The 20,335-nt window shown below is 37.3% G+C and overlaps 1 protein-coding gene across 3 annotated transcripts in view; it reads left to right on the top strand.

The window, feature by feature from the left end:
* The window catches only part of ADGRB3 (adhesion G protein-coupled receptor B3), a 719,614-nt gene that overhangs the window by 364,483 nt on the left and 334,796 nt on the right, over positions 1–20,335 (top strand). For all 3 annotated transcript variants that reach the window (XM_029944937.1, XM_029944936.1, XM_029944938.1), the window contains exons 11-12: positions 11,561–11,629; positions 14,854–14,962. In XM_029944937.1, the coding sequence (XP_029800797.1) occupies positions 11,561–11,629; positions 14,854–14,962 (178 nt within the window). The remainder of the gene's footprint in view (positions 1–11,560; positions 11,630–14,853; positions 14,963–20,335) is intronic.

The following is a 20,335-nucleotide window of genomic DNA, read 5'->3' on the forward strand; positions in this document are numbered from 1 at the left end:
AGTTCATTTGCAAATATGGAATCCATGAAAAAAGAAGATTGACAGCAACTGTTTTCCAGGGTTGTTGTGAAGCTTAGAAATAATACAGGTTAAATACATAATAATCCATGTAAAATAATACTTGTGAATTTTTCTGGCATAGTACATAGGTACTCCATAATTCCATTATTTCTAGTATTATAACTCAACATAAAAATGAAAAATGGATCTTGTTCTCAAGTCACTTACAATATCATGGAATGGAGGGGGAAAACCTTATGAATGAGAGTAGTCTATGGTAATGAAAAGAGGTGTAAATACAGTATGTCTCACATCTAGGAATTCTAGAAAAATAGAGATCTGGGGTACAATACTAAGAAAAGAATTTGTGGAAGATTTAGGACTTGAGGTAGAATCTGGAGAAATCAGCTTAGCACAGAGACAGTCGTCAAACTAAAGGGATAGAAATGGTATGAGCATGGCATGTTCAAAAGACCAAGGTTTGTAGAAAATAAGATGCATGTTGGAAAATGCAGATCATAAAGACAGAAGAGTCAAGACCACAGAAGGGTTTAGACTTGATTCTCTACAAACAGGGTTACTAAATGTAAGTGGTATTTTTGGAAAAATGGTCTGGCAGAGGTAGATAATGTGGATTAGTGAGTAGAGCAAGATTGAGGGGAAACCCCGTGAAGAGGCTACAGCAGTGATCTAGAGGTGAGGAAAGAAGAAAGTGCGCTTTAATGACAGTGGATCAGAAAAAGATGAGCAAGCTCTTAATGGAAAGAAAAGAAGGCCCTTGAGATAGTTTATTTGGGGAATAAATAAGGAAAATATTGGAAAGAATGGAGATATCCACAAAAATTAATCATGTGCTGTGCCTCTCAAACTCACTGACAGCATGGACAGATCTCTATCCAGGCATCTTTCTGTTTCCTGACAAAATTTCTGTTGATCTAACTCAGTGTTTTGCAAATTCTTTTGACTGTGACCCACTGTGAGACACACAGTTTACTTCCATATATAATTGAAAACCAGAGGTTTACAAAATAATATTTACCTTTATTGTGTGTGATGCACTCAGGTATTTTCTATTCTTTTCTATTTTGTTATGAAAAGTTGATCAGGTCACTACTTATTGTCTGAAAGTCACTTGTTTATCTAACCCATCTTCTAGGGTTGAGAAATGTATTTCCCAACCATTGAGGTTGAACAGAAAGCTCAAACCTCAGCTTCCAGTCTCTTTCTTAAATGCAAACCATATTCTAGATAACATTTTCAGAGTTAAGTGATCAAGGAATTAAATTGAAAAGAGAGTGTGTGATTTCAGATAAGTCGAGCATCTTGTCTTCTAAAACTCTTGATGAGCAAACATATATGTGATACTATTCATAATCTGGCAGATCACCCAGGGAGAATCTTGGGCATTGTTTCTCCTGTGGTTTCAGTATGAGACACTTTTACCTTTTGCATACAAAAGACTAGTTTGATAATTGTGGAAGCAACTATTACTATGATAATTCCATAATTAAAATTATAATGCTATATGTACTGATAAACCTCATCTGTGCAAATAATCTAATTGTTTTGACTAAATAAGATCTAGTAAGGACTCTTGGGGTTGAAATCATGATACAACTTTAGCATTCAAGACACAACCTGGTGCCTTGAATGAATTCCTTTGCTTAAAGAACATTGTGCAACTATAAACATTAATAGTTTCCTTGAACATAAGTAGGCAAGTTAGAAAAGGCATTAGAGTGTGATGATGAAGAGTACCTGCCGTGGAGGCAGGATCCTGAACCTCAGGTAACAGCTCTGACCCTTAGAAGCTATAGGATACTAGACAAGTTACTTGACCTCTCTCTGACTCAATTTGCTCTTCCATCTGAGGTTTCTCCTGTCACCACCCAAGGAAGTATGGGTACTTATTACAGAGGAGAAGGGCAGAGAATATGTCAAGGAAAATAGAAGTCAGAAAAGAAGCATTAGTCTTTAAAGTCTACATTGCAAGGCCATTTGAAAGATAAAAAACAGGTGGATGTAGAGAATGGATTTCATCAATAGCCAGGATCTCTAGCCCAGTGGGAACCAAGTTCTGAACAGGACCATGACTCCCAGCTGGCAATCACTCCAAGTCATAAACAGCTACTATTTTCAATGCTTAACAGCCTGAGAGGATTTCCTATGGTGTGTGGCAAAGGGAGTCCTGTACAACTAACAGCCCTTTCTAGGTAGTATTGCCCTTATTATAAAGGTGAAAATAAGAAATTCAACACCAAATAATTTCCTTAAATGGGTGAGATATTAAGCAACAACTCTTGCTCCTCAAGTCAATGTGATTAAATCCTACCAAGAACAAACTTTAGAAGATGGCTGTTGGCCGAGGAAAACTCACCATCTCCACAGGAGAGTGCAAAGTATGTGCAACAATCAGGTGGGAAGAGGAAGGGAGGCAAAGAAGTCTTGAGAGAGAGTATGTGTGGTACTGCCTATCAACTAGTAAATGCCATGTAATGAAATAAATGATTTCGGTTTGGTTTAAAAAACACAATAAAACACCTGATAAATAGTTTTATCCCATCAGAATTTGTCATTATTTCCTTTGGAGTTACAAAAATACTGAGATATGCATTAGCACAATATATAGGCAATTTTCTATTGTGATTCCACTGATTCCCAAAGATGTTTCTTTTAAAAAATTATTGGGTAATGTATTAGTTTGCTAGGGCTGCCATAACAAATATCACGGACTGGGGGCCTTAAGCAATAGAACTTTATTTTCTTAGAGTTCGTAGACTGGAAATCCAAGATCAAGAGGTTGGCATGTTTGGTTTCTCCTGAGGCCTGTCTCCTTAGTTTGTATATGGCTGTCTTATCACTGTGTCCTCACAGAGCCTTTTCCTCTGTGTATGCATGCTCCTAATATCTCAGTGTGTCCTGATTTCCTTTTCTTATAAGGACTCTCATCAGATTGGATTAAGGTCCACCCTAACAGCCTCATTATAACTTAATTACCTCTTGAAATGTTCTGTCTCTAAATATAGACACATTCTGAGGCACTGTGGGAGATTAGAGCTTCAACATACAGATCTACGGTGGACACAATCAGCCTATAATGGGGAATCTTGAAGGACTCTGAGAATTTCCCTTTAGCAAAGAGGCATGTGCAGGCTCTTACATTGGAATAGAACCTACTGTGGTGGCTACCTATAGAGTTGCCAGGGGTAAACTCATGATGTGTGCGTGCATCTTGCACAGGCTGGTCCTTTGATGTATCAGCCAGGCCTCCCCAAACTTGGGTAATAAATGATTACCTCATTCCTTCTTAAGAAGCAGCCCCTGTCTGGATCTGAGGATTATTTTGCCACACTGAGTTATGTTTGTTTAATTTTGGCTGCTCTACCACGTTATTGCTGGTTAATAATACTTAGCATATTTTATCATATTCTTAATCACTAACATTTTCACCTTTCCTATTTATAAAGTATATTTATTTGGTGGGAGGAGTGGCAGAGAGAGAGAGAGAGAGACGAAGAGAGAGAAGATAGGGAATCTGACAGCAGGAAGCCTAACACAGGGCTCCATCCCACAAATCGTGAGATCATGACCTGAGCTGAAACCAAGAGTCATATGCTTAACCAACTGGGCCACCCAGGTTCCCTTCACCTTTCCTTTTTAAACAAGAATTCTAGAGTAGTGCCAATATCATGCCTGAAAGTACTGAAATTTAGATAGATTCTTTTCACTTAGCCATCCCCATTCACTACACCTCAAAGCATACACTCTCTGCTACCTCTTGCTAGAGCACTTGATCCTAAACTTGGCCCAGAAAGACTGGTAGCATTGTGTAAAAAATTACCCATCCAAGCTATTCAGAAACTCCACAGGTTGAACTGTTTTGCATCATGGCAGAGCAACAAGATTAGTGTGAAAGACAGCCAGTGTTCCCAGAATAATGTTCTGATGTACTTTTCAAAATGAGTCAGAGTTTCTGTGAGATTTGTGATTTAAAAAAGAAGAAAATAAAAAGCATTGTTTAAGATTTTGGCTCCCCCCGCAAACCCATAAACATTAGGGGATATTTGCTTCAGTAACCTGCTGTTACATTCCTCTAGATCTTGAAGATTGCAGGGGTAAAGCTGGGAGAGTCGAGCTCTGCTGGCAGGAGGACTCTTCTGACTACAGCTTGCCAAGTCAGGTCACCCAGCCTGCTGTGGATCCCACTACAGATGTGTTGACCTTGACACCCTAATTCTTTTGTCCCCTGTTCATCCCCTGGCTTTCCAGTGGTTCAGTTTCTTATCTCATATTCCCTGTATATTTTGGTCCCAGAAACTGCCAGGGGGCATCCTGGGTTAGAATCTCCTGCCTTTCTGAAACCTTGATAGTTTCTCATTGCCGATGGCCAGTTGATGTGCTGCTTTGGTAAATATTCTAGGTAAAAGATTTAAACCACAGTATTGAGATTCTTTGTCCTGATTAGTTACTTTTGTGTTCAACTATTATAAAAAATAGTTAAATTTCTCTTGAAGGGTTGTTTAGTTTTTAAAAAAATACATTAGGACAAACCCAAGATTATTTGTACAATGATGTTACTCAATTTTATTTCTTTACGCTTTTTTAAGTAGAAGACTAAGAAGTAGAGTGACAGCCAGATCAGACGAAGTTGGGCACATGTTATCCCTGCCTTCACCTGAAACCTGCGTGTGTTTATGGTTTTGTATATCCCACTGCATGTGTCATTGGCTACATGCACAGAGGCTGAAAAAATACATGAGCTGTACTGTACTATACCTTGAGCTCTCTTTGGATTTTTACCCTTATTAAATGCTTTGTCTGTATTCTCTAGATTAATCTCTCCTCTATAGAGCATCTTCTTTATGAATTTATTTGATTCTGTCACCTTTTACTCTTGCTTCTCTTCCTACCTCATTATCTCTCATTTCTCTTACTTAATTCCTCTTCCTTTCTAGTCTGTCATCAGTGTTTTAACTTCGACTTCCCCTTCCTTTCTATTCCTAGTTATATTCTCTTATTTTTTTTTATTCCCAGAAGGCTCCAGTTTTCAAATAGAACTGATGATTCACAAATGTTTACCTCTTAAGTTTCCAACTTATAGTTAAAACATCTTGCCAGTCTTCTTCTTGTAGATATATTGTAGACTCTTCATACCCAAACTGAATAAAATGAAGCTGTCTTCTTTTGTAACATTGCTATTTCTTCTTTGGTATTTAGCATGGCTAACTGCATCATCATTCCAAATTGCCTGAGCTGGAAGCCAAAGACTGATCATTGATACTGTATTTGCCCTCTTGTGCAGTCTGTCACCGTGTCGTATTGCTTCTCTAGATCAAGTTACCATCATTTCTGGCCTCAATAAGCAAGACAAACTACTTGTTGACCTCCTTATTTTCCTTCTCAGTCTTCTGCACTTTGTTTTCCACTCAGCAGCCAAAGTCAGATTTTATATTTCTAATGAAACTCATGTAGTAGAACTAGAGCCTGGTGTCAGGGCCCCACTTTATCAAACCTTTTGCCTATCTTTTCTATTCTATGATAGTGTTCTCCCTCCCCCACCCCATCCAGCCCCCAGTTTAAGACTACTCCAGCTATCATGGCTTTCTGTTTGTGTTTTAAAACTTACCCAGACTGTCTCTTCTACCGAGGGAAGCTATACTTCCTCTTCCCATTTTTCTTTGAACTCTCTTCCTCAAGTCTTCCCATGATGACCTCCTTAACATTCTGTTCTCTGCTTAAATGTCACCTCATTAGAAAGGTGTTTCCTGCTGAACCTTCAACCCAAAGAAGCCTCGCATAAACACACACATACCCCTCCCAACTCAGTCACTCTCTAGTCCCATAAACCATTTTATTTTTGTATTGCCACCTGAAATCATCTTGTTAATTTACTTTTCTATTGGCTTCCACTATCCACTGCAGTGTAAGCTCCATGAGGGTGGGATCCTTCATGTGCTTTGCTTACTGTGGTGTTCTCAGCCCTTAGAGCACTGCCAGGTGTGCAGTAGGTGTCCAATAAAAAAATAAGTAAGATGCATTCATGTTAATCCACTATTTTTCATGTCTTACTTCACCTTTACTTTCTCATATCCACGTTAGATCTTCATAATTGCTCTTTTAGGCTATTGAAAATCAACTGACTGGTGTTCCTTTCCCCAATCTTCTTCCTTGCCAAAGCCCCCAGTGCTTTGCTGCTTGGGTTATATTTTTATAACTCTTTATGTCATTATTTTGCTGAACGAAGCAGCACTTTAATGACCAAGTGCAAACTTCCAGGGGTGGGATAGTGGCAGCTACAGTAGTAGAAGAAGGGTTTGCTGTGTTTGCCAAAGAGTGGGTTGTACTTTGAGAAGGGCAGGCTTCTTCATTGGTTGTTGCTGGGTTTAAACCTGAGGATCAGGGTCAAATATCCACAGCTGCTTCCTCTCCATTAATTAGGCCCTACAACTTCTCAAAAGTATTTATCTGTGCTTAGGATGGTGCCATGACTTCAGTATGCATTTTAAATAGGAGGAGGGGTTTGATTCCATATTTATTCAGGATAACTAGTTTTGTCTTATCTGTAAAAATAAGTGTCATATCTCCTTCCCTGGACATAGTGAGGATTCTTCTTGCATTGATATATGACAGAGGAGGGTGTTGAATTGGAAAGGAGGCAGAAAATTAGGTAGAGACCACATATCACATATTGTTTTTTTTTTTTTTTAATTCTCTTCAATGGCTAACCCATTGTCTTATACACAGTAAGCACATGGTCAGTCAATTTGAAATATTTGAGTATTTACATTTTTTAAGCTTCATGCTGTGCACTGAGATATAGAGTGAACAAAATGGAAAGAATCCAACTGTATTAGAGTCTCTTAGAGGAAAAAGCTCTCGACTGATCATCATGTAAGTATGTCATAATTAAAAATGGTGATATACTTGAAAAGAAGAGTACAGGTGCAACTATAAGTCAGCATATTTGTCATATTTTAAGTGGATGCTATACGGCCAGATGGCTGCCTGCATTACTATCCTCTCTTTTATGTTAAGGTGAAGTACAGGTGTTCACTGTTGGGTCAATGCGTAGCAGTTTTGCTGAGTTGCTCATGCATGGAGGTAGAGGTGGAGAGGAGCCAGAGACTCATACAAATTTACCCTAAATTGAGGAAAACCTACTATCAGGAAAGAGAACAAGAGCCCCTTAGATAACCATTTCCTTTACATTATACTTTCATGGTTGATATTTTTTCTGTGTACTGAGTGTTTCCTTTGTCTATGAATTTTTTTGCCAAGGTTGAATGATGAAGATATTGGTAAATGAAGAACAAAAATGTACCCTGATTAAAATTAGGAAAAAGTATGCAGATCTTGTAAACTTAAGGTATCGGTCATGATCTGATAAGATCCTCTTATAGGAATAGGAATATCGACATAAAGGACAGAAAAGAGTTATTCAAGTGAAGAACAGGAGGTAGAGCAAAGAAAGGGAACAGCATTATATAGGTCCAGAGGCTAAACAGAAAAGAGTTTGGGATGCATGAAGTCTGATGAACCTTGAATGTAGAGACTGTGAAGCAGGATCGCTTAAGGTAGAGTTGGAGCCTTAAGAAGGGACTAGATCCTACATAGCCTTGCAACTATCAACTGTTCTCCAGATTGGGAAATCAATGGCCTATCCTGTCCTGCGCATCATTATTTTAATGGCTTGGCACTGCCTTCTTGTTTAGCCTTTAAGCCTTTTTATGATCCTCGTATGTTTCTAGTCAGACCCATTATGATTTCTTAAAACTTTTATTTCTACATTATCAAATCTATCTCTTAGGGCTTATCTTTGTCTTTCAGTGCCCAAGCATTTTGCTGATGGATTAAGAGGAGGAGAACATATTTCCTGGAGCTCAGATATCTCAGATCACTAGCTTAACCTACAATTCTGTTCCTACATCAAATTCAGCAAAAGCTAAATGCTCAGATGTGCTTCAGTTTATTTATAGAAAATTTTATATAGTACATGAGAAATTTGTCAAGCAGAAGCCAATCAGATATAAAACAAATAATTATTTACCACTTTCCATAAAATAGAATAGCCTTTTGGTCCCATTTGGCCAAATCTAGGACTTGCACTTTGAATATGGCAGAAACATTTATGGTTTCTCTTTATAACAGATATTTACTGCACTGATTTTCATAATCCATCCTGCAAAGAATAAGTGAAGAGTCATGCCCCCGACCTTTGTGTCCAACAAACATTTGCACAATGCCTCTCACTTGGTAGGTGTCCAATAATAACAATACTGACACCAACCCCTGCCCCCACCAGCAGAGTATATTTCTTAGGAAGGAGAATGTTCTCCTGAACAATGATAGGCTCTAAAGTTAGTGGTGAATAAGCTCTGTGCTCTCTATACTTCGTGGAGAGAAAGAGGCTATAAAAGAGAGGAGAGAGCGCCACTGGTTGTGAAAGTCTATAGCAGTATTATAGGTGCATATGCACCATAATGTGGCCATAAATACAAATCATGCCACCGGTCATAAAAAAGATAACACGAAGTGAATAAAATCATAAAGCCACCATGTATTGAGCACTTACCGTGTGTCAGATGCTGTCCTAAGAATTAGCTCCAAGCTTCACAATGGCTCTGGCAGGCAGCTATTATCCTCTCTATCTTATGGGTTAGAGAAAGAAGGCATAGATGGGCAACATTAGCCTAGAACCACACAATTAATAAATGTGGGGGAAGTTTTAAACTCGGTCCACCTAGTTCACATTCCAAACTCAGATTCAGCCAAGGACACTTAATTTTTCAGAACAGTCTAGGCCATAGATATCAAGGCCGATAAAAACAAAACAAAACACAAACCTACTGTCAGATGAGAGAGAACGCCGAATCCTAACCACTAGACCACCAGGGAGCGACTCTACTGTCAGATGCCAACTGAGAAGCTGACATAAGTGACCTGACCTGTACCGTCATTAAAAGAGAGAGATTACCATCATTAGCATATTTCCTAAAGAACTCGAGTAAATAGTGCATTTGCTACCATGAAAGTTGCTTCATACTTTTTTTCAAAAATTCTGTCAAGTGGCCTAAAAATGCTATGCATCTCCTTTTCAAAAAATATTGTTGTTTGATTTTGCTCTGTTCTAACAGTCTGATCTTTGAGCAAATGTCAAAGTGAATTGATAGATTAGAGCAGGGTCAGCTCAAAGGAATGATACTTGAATCTTGTTAGAGAACCTGACGTGTAGTGGCTGTGTGACTTCATTATTTCCTTTAAGTTAAGACTTTATTAAATACCTGCCAAGGACAAGGCATTGTATGTGCTGAGGACACACTGATGCATAAGAAAGGCAATCTCCTCATAAAGGCCCTCCTCCTACTCCTTGGATTTTCAGGCTTAGCTCACTGTGCCCTGCCTGGTCTCACAAGGGATCATTTCCAATCCAATTGACCAGGAAATAGAAGGAGAAGTTCATTCCGTACTACTTTTCCACCCTGATTTAGCAAAGCCTAGTTTATTGCTTTGGAAGGTGATATAAAAACATTTCTTATACTCTCTGTTTAGTTGAATGTATATTTTAGTATTTTGTGTTTTTTATATATGCCTTTTTACAATTTAAGAAAAAAGATTGAACTCTGAGTTTATCACTTTGATCAAGGAATTGTATGTGCTCACTGGCCTTCATGTACAGTGCAGAGTCACTGATCCACTATGAGTAAAACATGCTTTGTGAAATGTTTTCTCAAAAATGGAAATGCATTCACACAAATTGCTTCCCATTCTCTTGGTGTCTCTTGTTAGTGGCAGCATGCATTTGCATGCAAGTTAGCAGGGGTTAGGACGCAGACTGCGGTCATGGACCTCAGCACAGCTAACTGGCACGTACAGGGATGAAATCTGCAACTTTTCCCTCATTAGCACCATGTCTCCTACTGAGTTAACCAGCCATAGGCAATTGGAGAACTCTGAAGGTTAATTCTTTCTGCCCATAGGTAGAGCTACAGCTCAATAGACTAAACCCTTCAAATGTTATCAGTCCAACCAGGAAATTTTCAGTGGAAAAAATGGCTGGTCATACAAAAAGGTTAAACGAATTGAAAACAGGTCTAAAACAGACTTGCAGTATTCCAAACAGTTGCATAAAATATTCTGTAACTTTGCAGAGGTTGTGACTTGAAACATGTTTCAACCATGTGATTACCAGGAACTATTAAAATAAATAGCACAAATAGGGCAAGTAAATATAGATACTCACAGCTTCAAAACACAAGAGGAGAGGAAATGAAGCAGCTTTGTTTTTCTTCCCAAAATACCCAGGTGACTTTATTTGGAATTTGAATAAAGACCTCTTTATTCAAATAGGGAGGAAGGCTGCTAAATTAAAAAAAAAATGTCCATTATTTCCCCCTCAAGGGAGTCCTGTCCTAAGCGGATGTAACAGTGTGAGGCAGCACTCCTACTAAATTACATACAAAGCAGGCTCTGAGGACACAGCCGAAGGACCGATGTCCATGTAGCTTAAGATGTATGTCATGACTTCACCTTGCACTTCTTGGGTTGCCTGTGACCCCAAGTCACTATTGTTTTCAGTAGGCTCTCTGGTCTTCCTCCCCGAGGTCCTGTGTTTGGAAGACACAGTGTATGTGGGAGGACAGGAAGGTCTGTCTCTGCTAGAGATCCCTCATGTGTGAAGTGGACACTAATACTGATGAACTGGACAGAGCCCTGGTCTCTGCCCTTGTGTATGAGGGAAATGAAAAATGATTGCCCAAATGTGCTTAACTTCCTGGAAAGGGAAAACCACAAACTCACTGGGGGTACTGCTAGACAAGGAGAAGCCAGGAGGTCTTCAGCAGTGAGGCCACAAATGTCGTAGCAAGGATTTGGCGCTTGAATAGGAACGTGCTGTGGTGTCTTCCAATTCTTTTATTTTGGCTTGATGCCAAAAGGTAGAGTAAAGAATAATTATTTGAAATAGCTAGGATTTCTTGAGCACTTACCATATGCTATCTACTAGGTACTTGGAAAAGTCCATGTGATCTTTGCAGTAGGTAGTTCTAAAAGTTAAAGAAAAATAGCCCAGGACAGAGCCAGGATCCAAATGAGGAAGTCTGTCACACACATCAGCTTTGCCCAGCCTGTGTCGTCGCTACAGTGTTCTTTGAAACAGCAGTGGACGTAGCCATCATGGTTCACAGTTAACTAGATAACTTGTCTAGACATCTACAAGGAATTTTCACTGCCAAAGGAAAAAAACTTACTTATAAGGAATAATTCTCTGATGGTATGACAGAACACAACATAGAGACTATAATGGAAGAAATGATTGTAGGTAAACATAACTAATTTACCTATTCTGTTGTCTTCTGAGGTGCATGTGTGGAGTTACATAGAAATCCCTGAATTATGGTGCTGGGAAAGGGCCCTTCAAGTTTTTCTAGAATAATATGTTTAGGGTCATAAAGCAATATTGCAAAGTGTGTATATACTTACCACATAATCAGTTCAAATGAATATTTTTGAAAAGTATATTCTCTTATGTAACATTAAATCCTTTATCTAATTTAATTTACAGAACTTCTTTCAAATAGTTAGCAACCTTCTAGATGAAGAAAACAAGGAAAAATGGGAGGATGCACAACAGGTAAGATTGGAGCTGTTTCAAACCTAAAAGTTGGCTAAAGAAAGCTTTAAAGATGTGTGAAGAAATTAATGGCTTGCTGTTCCCAGAACATAAAAGGAGACTTTGATTAGACATTTAGAAGTCATACTAGATTGTATTATACTAATTTTAGAGAAAATAAGTGATCTCTTTTATCCTAACAATTAATAGAATGAAGATTATGAATGTGAAAAAACTCTAATGCGTTTGAGTAATTTGTAACGTTGAGGGATCAGTACATAATAACTATATGCCTTACCAATCAGTTTCTGTCCTACCTACAGACTATGGGAGAAAAGGAAATCCAGAGACATATATTATAAACCAAACTGGGGGCAGGGGGTGTATTAACAAGGAAAATCATTTGCATTTACTATAGCCCTATGTAGAGTCTGGATCAGACATGCAGATGAGCATTTGGATACAAAGCCAAGAATTGTAAAAATGAGTTATCGTAAGATAATTTGTATTCTGCTTTTTTTTCTCTTTTTGCCATGCACGATCAGGGTAGCAAGTGACCCTATTGATTCAAATGCCTTTCAAAGCCAATTGTACTATACTGACTTATGTATAGTTAATAACACTTTTTTTCCTAAATTACAAAAATAAGTGAGCTAGAGGTTAAGAAAGGGAAAATAAACATGTTTTTAAAAATCCTGTAGGAATTTAATTTGAGTATAAAATTCTTTAAGTTTTCTAATTGAGCCTTATTAATTCCAAGAGAACAAGTAATCTTGAAAATAAGAATGTTTACCGAGATTCAAGTGAGCCATCTATCCCCTTCTCCCCTTATAATCATCTTATGGGCCTTCAGGAGCAAAGCATTCCCTTTCTTCCTGTTATGATAGGGGCTCTAAAAATAGTCCAGTGTGAGTCTACGTCATTATCAGGTACAAATTCTGTGCTTCTGGCCAAAGCAAGAAAAAAAGATCACTTCTTAGTTTAAGGCCCTGAGTCTATCTTCTGCTGCTGGTTTGAATTATATGTTTGTCCTTGGCTTTCTTCTAGAGGAGAGCCTCATTCACTCACTGTGAGGAAATGATATCTTTCCCTAGAATACAGCTGCAGAGACTAAGCGCATCCTTCCAGAATGCTGGAGACTATTAATTATGGATTTATCTAGAATAAATATATAATACCCTTTTTAAAACAAGACTGCACTTCATCAAATGACATTCTTTATTGTGAGGTCCCAACTGGAACAAATCACGAATGGTAGCACAACTTATCATCAATGGAAAATCCTGAATCCATAATCCATCTATTTACTTGTGATTTTGAGTTAGCTATGTCTTTATCTTTTAAATATTTTTCAGTAGTGATACTCTTTAATGACTTTTTAAAAATTACTTTTTAAAGGTAACCATTTGAGGCTAAAAAAACCTATTTTGTAGCTTTTACTAAAAGGTTTCCTATAAATGCAGCCGCGTGGGAAATGAATCTCAAGGTTGGTGGCACAAAGGTTGGACTCCATTTGTCACACATAGTTCATCTCAAAATCACCTGGTAATTAGAGTGACCACTTGCTAGTTAACTGGCTTTATTCAAAGAAAGAAAAAGTAAGCTTTTTCTATCTTCATGAAGGTAGTTTTGCAACTTAGAGCAAGCTGCCTGCTGAAGTTACATTCCTACTCTCCCATAGAAACTGAGACAGAAGCCCTGTCTTCTTTATTATCACCTCTGTCCCTCTCTGAAGGACATCCTTGGGTCCTTAAGCTGGTAAGAGTCTATTTAGCTTTTTAAAAAGATTTACATACATTTAAAAGAGACAGAGAAAGAACTTATCAATATTAGTTTTCAAAAGCAAATGCTTTAAGAAAACGGATGAAGGATGTGAGGCCGGGAGAGGGAGTCTTTCATTTTCAGCAGGGAGAAGCCTCTTATTTTTAATTTGTGTTTACCGTTACGTCACACATACCCATATACATCTATACAGAAATGGTAGAAAAAGTCTAGTAGTAGCAGAAAGCTTGGAGCTGACAGAAATTTCATGCGGATTTTTGGAATGATGACAATGATCTCTTAGAATTCATATTTAATGATTGGAAACTAGGTAAGAAAGAACATCTCTCCCTAAGTCTTTCCAAAATTAAAAAAAAATTACAAGTATCTATGCCACGAATTTTTAAGTGCCATAGCCATTGTTCTCATCTTCAAATATAAGTGGATAACTATACTCTGCACCTTCAACATCTGAATTTTAGGCGGGCACAGGCAGCTTTATATACCACACCTGCTGCTCGCCCTGCCCAATGTGTCTTCCTCCTACTCTGGTCTTCTAGCTCTGGCTGTATGTTTTTCTGCTAATCAGGCTATCTCTTACTCTACCGCTCTAGACTCTGCAAAGACAAAGCCACTACAACTCTAATTCACTTAAGTTTTTCATGCCTAGAAGTGGCAGTGGTACTGAATGGCTAAAAGAAATGAACGTAACTTCAAATGACTTTTCTGCTCTCATGTGGTTATGTAATACAGGCTGACCTTAAAAGCATTATGGGTTACACATACTAACACTCATGTGACCCTTTTTTTAAATGGCCTTCACTTCCTACACACTATGAACTATTGCCAGAATCAGATTGTCTTGAAGAGAAAAACTCCTTTGTTTGCAGTCTGTGAGGTGACATGGTGTTGAGTTTGCTTTGTATATATACCTGGGAAGCACCAAAACCAGAGCTATTATCATGATCTTGAAATTATTGCTAACATTATTATTCATACCATGGCTATTATAGTTATGGAAGTAAATGCCCCTCCCAAGACTGAGTGAGCTTAATAGTTTGTAAATATCTTCATAATGATAATAATAATTGTTTTTTCTTCCAATGTCTATCATATAGATGCTAAGTAAAAAATGCATCTATAAAAAAGTTTCGTGTTTGTTCTTTGTTATATTTGTTAGGAAAAGACTCCATCAAAAGTAGAGACAGGAAATTTCTAGGTATACAATCTGTTAGATACTTCTAGTCCCTTAGATTTATGGAAGATTAGTCAATGCATCGTATCATCTCACTGTCAAAGCTCTTGCCGTGTGACACCTGGAACATTCTCAACTCACGGTTCAAAAACACAGTCCTTGCCAGATTCAGGATTTTCTTCAAATAAAACAGAGCTCGTTTGTAACTTCATTATGTAATTTTGTTATTCCAGTTACATATTCTACTGTATAGACTTTTATTCCTTCTAATCCTTGCTTATTTTTGTAGATTTATCCTGGCTCAATAGAATTAATGCAGGTGATTGAAGATTTTATACACATTGTTGGAATGGGGATGATGGACTTTCAGAATTCATACTTAATGACTGGAAATGTAGGTAAGAAATAAGATTGTTTCCCAAAATCTTACTGAAATTAAAAAAAATTGCAAGTATCTGTACCTTACATTTCTAAGTGTAATAACTATTGCTCATAGCTTCAGATATATGTAAGTAATGTGTTATGGATACTTGGTTTTTGATTTTTAGATAGGCCCAACCACATATACATTATACACACCCAGACACACATTTGCATCGATTCATATATAGTGTTTACCTTGTGTTCATCTGTACATGTATACATAAAGATTATGTGCTCCTTTTTTCCATTTGGTAAATGTTCATTGCTATCCAACCTAATGTTGAAAATACATAATACATATTGTTGTGTTTTTTTAAATGAGTCTTCATAATCTTCCCTACATTGCTCATGAGGATGCCAGCTTACTTTTTAGCTAGCTGTTCCAAGGGAGTACTGAATCAGCATGGGTCGTGGAATGCTTCAGAATACCTGTAAGGGTCATGGTCACAGTGCTGGTGATGCTGTTGCAGTTTTCCTGAGTATCTTGTGGGGCACAGGGGATCTCTCAGATCCCTCTACAGTGGATTCTGTGATGCCAACGCACATAAAGACGTATTTCTTCCTTTAGTTGCTTTTAAAATTGTTCCTAATAGGGAAGAATTACAGAGCAGCAAAACCTGCACACACTTCCATGGTGTCACAATTACACTGAGCCAACAACCACTATGGTAACTTAATGGCATATTATTCTTTGTAATTAAAAAAAAGGAATGGCTGGAGCAAAGAAATAGTCTTCTTAAATATTATACACATTGAGTTGATATATATTTACAGTTTTCTCATTCTTTAAAGCTTCCTTTCATAATGTTGCTGTGATCCAGATTTTCTGTTACTTGTCATGCTTTAGTAGTCTTCACATAAAGACCACTGAGATATAGATAATTATGTGTTTAAGTAAACATATTTTACCTCAGATTTTTATTTAATCTGTAGTTTCTGGATCAGGAAGATACCTACCTAACTTGGTAGAGAGATTAACTAGGGGAGTTCAACGAGTACAGGACACACACACACACACACACACACACACACACACACACTATATATATATATATATATAAATAAGGATTTTGCTGGTTAACATTACACTTGATTTCTTCTGAAGGTACTTTAGCCCTACAGAGACTCATGTGATCCTAAGATATCTTCCATCAGGATGACCACAAATTGTAGTGGATAATAGCTAATTACTGGTAATATTCTATAGTTGAGGAAGGCCTATGCAATTCCTTAAAGGGGCCATTCCATGCCAATATACCATCTTCATGCAGCATTAAGGTCTTAAAGTTAAATTATGGTTTAATCCACCTTCTGAGTCAGTTTGAGGGCCTAGGTTTGCCTTCTGAGTAGGGATTTAGCAGCTTGTACTGGTTCAGAAATGGACTGAATTGTCTCTTGCTCTAAGCAATGAGTGACGAGAAGGGAACCAATAATAGTATCTTTGTTGTAGGATAAATTCAGAAATCGGAAAATAATCCAAATTAAATGTCCATTCCAAAAGTGGCTGAGCAAAAAGAAGAAAGATCAACCCTGTAGGAAAAGGGATAGCATATTGGGCTTTGGGTTTATGAGTGCATGGAAGAACCTAGAGAGATTCTGGGGAGGCTGGTCATTCAGGCTGGAGCCACTCTCCAAAGGGATCCCTGACTTCTGTGACAAGGGGGCCCGGAAGGGCTGCTGTGCCAGATTAGCCCTTTTGCAAAGTCATTTACAAGGAAAACTAAGGGGGAAACACACAGAGATACTGTTTCCTTAATTATTTTTTGTAAATGTTAACATCTAATTTTTAAAAAATTTTTTATAGTTTATTTTTGAGACAGAGACAGAGCATGAGTGGGGGAGGGGCAGAGAGAGAGGGAGACACAGAATCTGAAAGAGGCTCTAGGCTCTGAGCTGTCAGCACAGAACCCGACGTGGGGCTCAAACCCACAAATCGTGAGATCATGACCTGAGACTAAGTCGGCCGCTTAACCGACTGAGCCACCCAGGCGCCCCTAACATCTAATTCTTAAAGACATTGCTAACTAAAAGTATCAGATTGATACATGGCATTTGTTCAATTTGGAAAAAACTATAACAGTTGCAATATCAATTTCAGAGTCTAGTAAACTTAAATTCACACTTAAAGAGCACTGACTACCAGAATGAAATTCGTATGATTTACTATGGAAATTCAATAAATTATGAACACTTGTTACTGTTTACCTGTCTTTTGACTTACAAAAATTACATATTGAAAACTTTTTGTATTATTTTTTGCATTATTTCTGTTATCTATGTTTGGCTACATGCTTTACCATCTTTTACCTAAATTTTAAGAAGTGTATTAAGCATCATAACTCAAAACAATGAAGTACTGCAGATAAAGCCTGTATGGTCTTATACTGTCTTCAATTTTGTGTAAGATCAGTGTGATTTGGACTTCTGGACATTCATGTAGAATTGATTATATATTTTTATAAGTTTATATTCTGTATAACATTATTATGCTAGCTAAAAGAGATCTTATTTATTATTGATTTCCTCCCAATACTAGTCCAGAGACTGACCTATTGTAGTTTGACAACTAGAGAGTTATTATCAATAATATTTTGTAATTTTTTCAAAGTGTATCCATATATTAGTTAGGTTCTCCAGAGAAACAGAGCCACTAAGATATAAGTAGGTATAGAAAGAGATTTATTTGGGGGATATTGGCTTATGAAGTTATGGAGGCTGAGAAGACCCACCATCTGTTGTCTGCAAACTGGAGGCCAGGAAAGCTGATAAGGTAGGTCCAGTCCAAACTTGAAAGTCCAAGAACCGGGAGCACCAATGTCAGAGGGCAGGAGTAGATGAATGCCCCACCTCAAGCAATGAGCAAATTCATTCTTTGCCTTTTTGTTCTATTTAGCTTTCCATGAATTACATGGTGCCTGCCTGCATCGGTGAGGGAGATCTTGCTTCCTCAGTCTACTGATTCAAATGTTAATCTCTTCCAGTAATATCCTCAGAGACACACCCTGAAATAATGTTCTGCCAGTTACCTGGGCATCCATTAGCCCAGTCATGTTGATACATAAAATTAACCATCACAATCCACAAGTATCAAATGAATAATATAAATAATAATTACTTATTCTACATATTCTTCATGTTATCCAATTTGATGCTAGTAGATATAAAACATGATTATGCTGTTTTGTCTGATATTTCCAATGTTTTTGGAGGACACACATAGAGAATAATGTACAATAGCAAATTGTGAAATGTATGACTTGTCATTCATTTGTCTTACATCCTAAGTCCAAATATTAATTACTCAACATTGAGCTCATTATACTGAGTATACCCACACATGCTCATGTGTGCATATAGCTTGTGAGTAGTAAATAGAGACTAGGTAATTAAGAAAGGTTGCTTATTCCTTATGGCCATTTTCTTCAGGGTATGTTGGATTAAGGTTACTTATTTAACCGCAAGAGATCATCATATCTTTTAAAGAGATTAATTTTTTCCATAAACCTCACATGCATAGCCACCTCACTTTTCTGAGATATAGGTAAGTTTCTGAAAAAAAAAAACAACAGAGTTGAATAGCCAAAAATTATTATCATAAAGACCATACAGTGTACTTGGAGAGTGATGTTTCTTGAAAAGGTTTTCTTCAAAATTAGTTACAATGAAAACTTTTGAAGTTTATTTTTCTTGAAAAATGTCTCTACCTCTATCAGCTGTTGATAAATGAAATGCTATTATATGGCAAAAATCCATGAACATTTTGGTATAAATGAGTGCATGTTTATTTTTTGAGGGGGCAGGTCCATAGCTTTGATCAGTTTCTCAAAAGACTTATCATCTTAAAATTTATAACAAAGCTTGAAAAAATATTCTATGAACAAAAATGTTAAGCAAGCTACTACATTTATAAAATAATTGTGTTTAAATAGAATACTTATTTTTCATCTTCACATATGAATGTGATATTCAAAATAGACAAATGATTATTATAATAAATGAAAGTTAATGAACACTTACTGAAGACTAAAGACTAAGTAGCTTATATAATTACTGAATAAATGAATGAATAAATATGAAAAATTGATATGGTGCACAGGTACTCCAAATAACAATAGGTCTCCATTTGTCGAAAAACCATATTCTAATTATGCTGTATAGGTGTAGGCTTTTGTTTCAGGAAAAGTTGAGAAGTTGTCAATGTATTTTTTAAAAATATGACTGTTGTCAATTAGGTCAGGGGTTCTATAGCTTAATACTATCTAATATGAGTTCAAGTTAGTTTTCTTCAACAAAAATATTCTGTGAAGAGTTGTTTAAACATACTTTTTGTTCTTCATCTCTAAATATTTTCTCTTCAGTCCCTTGCGGCTCAGTGTGTCCCTTATCACTTCCCTGTAACTACTTTCAGAAAAGCTTTCTGGAAGCTCCCAATTATCATAGTAAATCTCCTCCCATATTGCAGCCTTCATCTCCTCTGTGCCTTGCTAACCACTCTCTCTTGAAACTGTTCATTGTTTTACCATTTTTGTGTTTGCTACACTATAAAACAGAATCCAAAGGATAGCAATTAGACTCATGATTCAGAAATATTTAGATTTTTTTTGAGGCAGTAACATAAAACAAAGAGGGTGAAGCACTGAAAGAAAAAAAGTAATTATTTGAGGACAAGCTATTTGCTGTTCCGAAAACAGAAGAGAATGTATGAGGTGTGGGGCACCTGGGTAGCTCAGCCGGTTAGACATCTGACTCTTGATTTCATCTCAATTCATGGTCTCACACCTTGTGAGTTCCAGCCCTGCATCAGGCTCTGCACTAATAACCTGGAATCTGCTTGGAATTCTCTCTCAGTCTCTCTCTCTCTCTCAAAATAAATAAACTTTAAAAAAAGAGAGAGAGAATGTATTCGATCTTACATAATTAGAGCCATGGGCATGTGCATGGATTTCCATCGTTCTGAAAATTTGTCTAAACTTTTAGTGAAGTGCTTTATAGTTATTATTATTATTATTATTGTACTTTTAGCCATCAATTTTCCACAATAACTTCAGGTACCATTTATATTTACATTATATATTGGTAAGAACAAACAATTCTTTAGAAGTTAATTGTTTTAGTTTTGGACTGAGAACTTGAATTGTATAGGGGCATCTGGGGTGTTTCAGTGGGTTAAGCACCTGACTTGGTTGAGGTCACAATCTCATGGTTCCTAAGTTTGAGACCCACATTGGGAGAGAAACAGCATGAGTGGGAAGGGGCAGAGAGAGAGGAAAACACAGAATCCGAGGCAGGCTCCAGGCTCTGAGCTGTCAATACAGAGCCCTACATGGGGCTCGAACCCACGAACCCTG

This window comes from Suricata suricatta, chromosome 7 (assembly GCF_006229205.1).
Source record: "Suricata suricatta isolate VVHF042 chromosome 7, meerkat_22Aug2017_6uvM2_HiC, whole genome shotgun sequence".
Taxonomy (NCBI): domain Eukaryota; kingdom Metazoa; phylum Chordata; class Mammalia; order Carnivora; family Herpestidae; genus Suricata; species Suricata suricatta.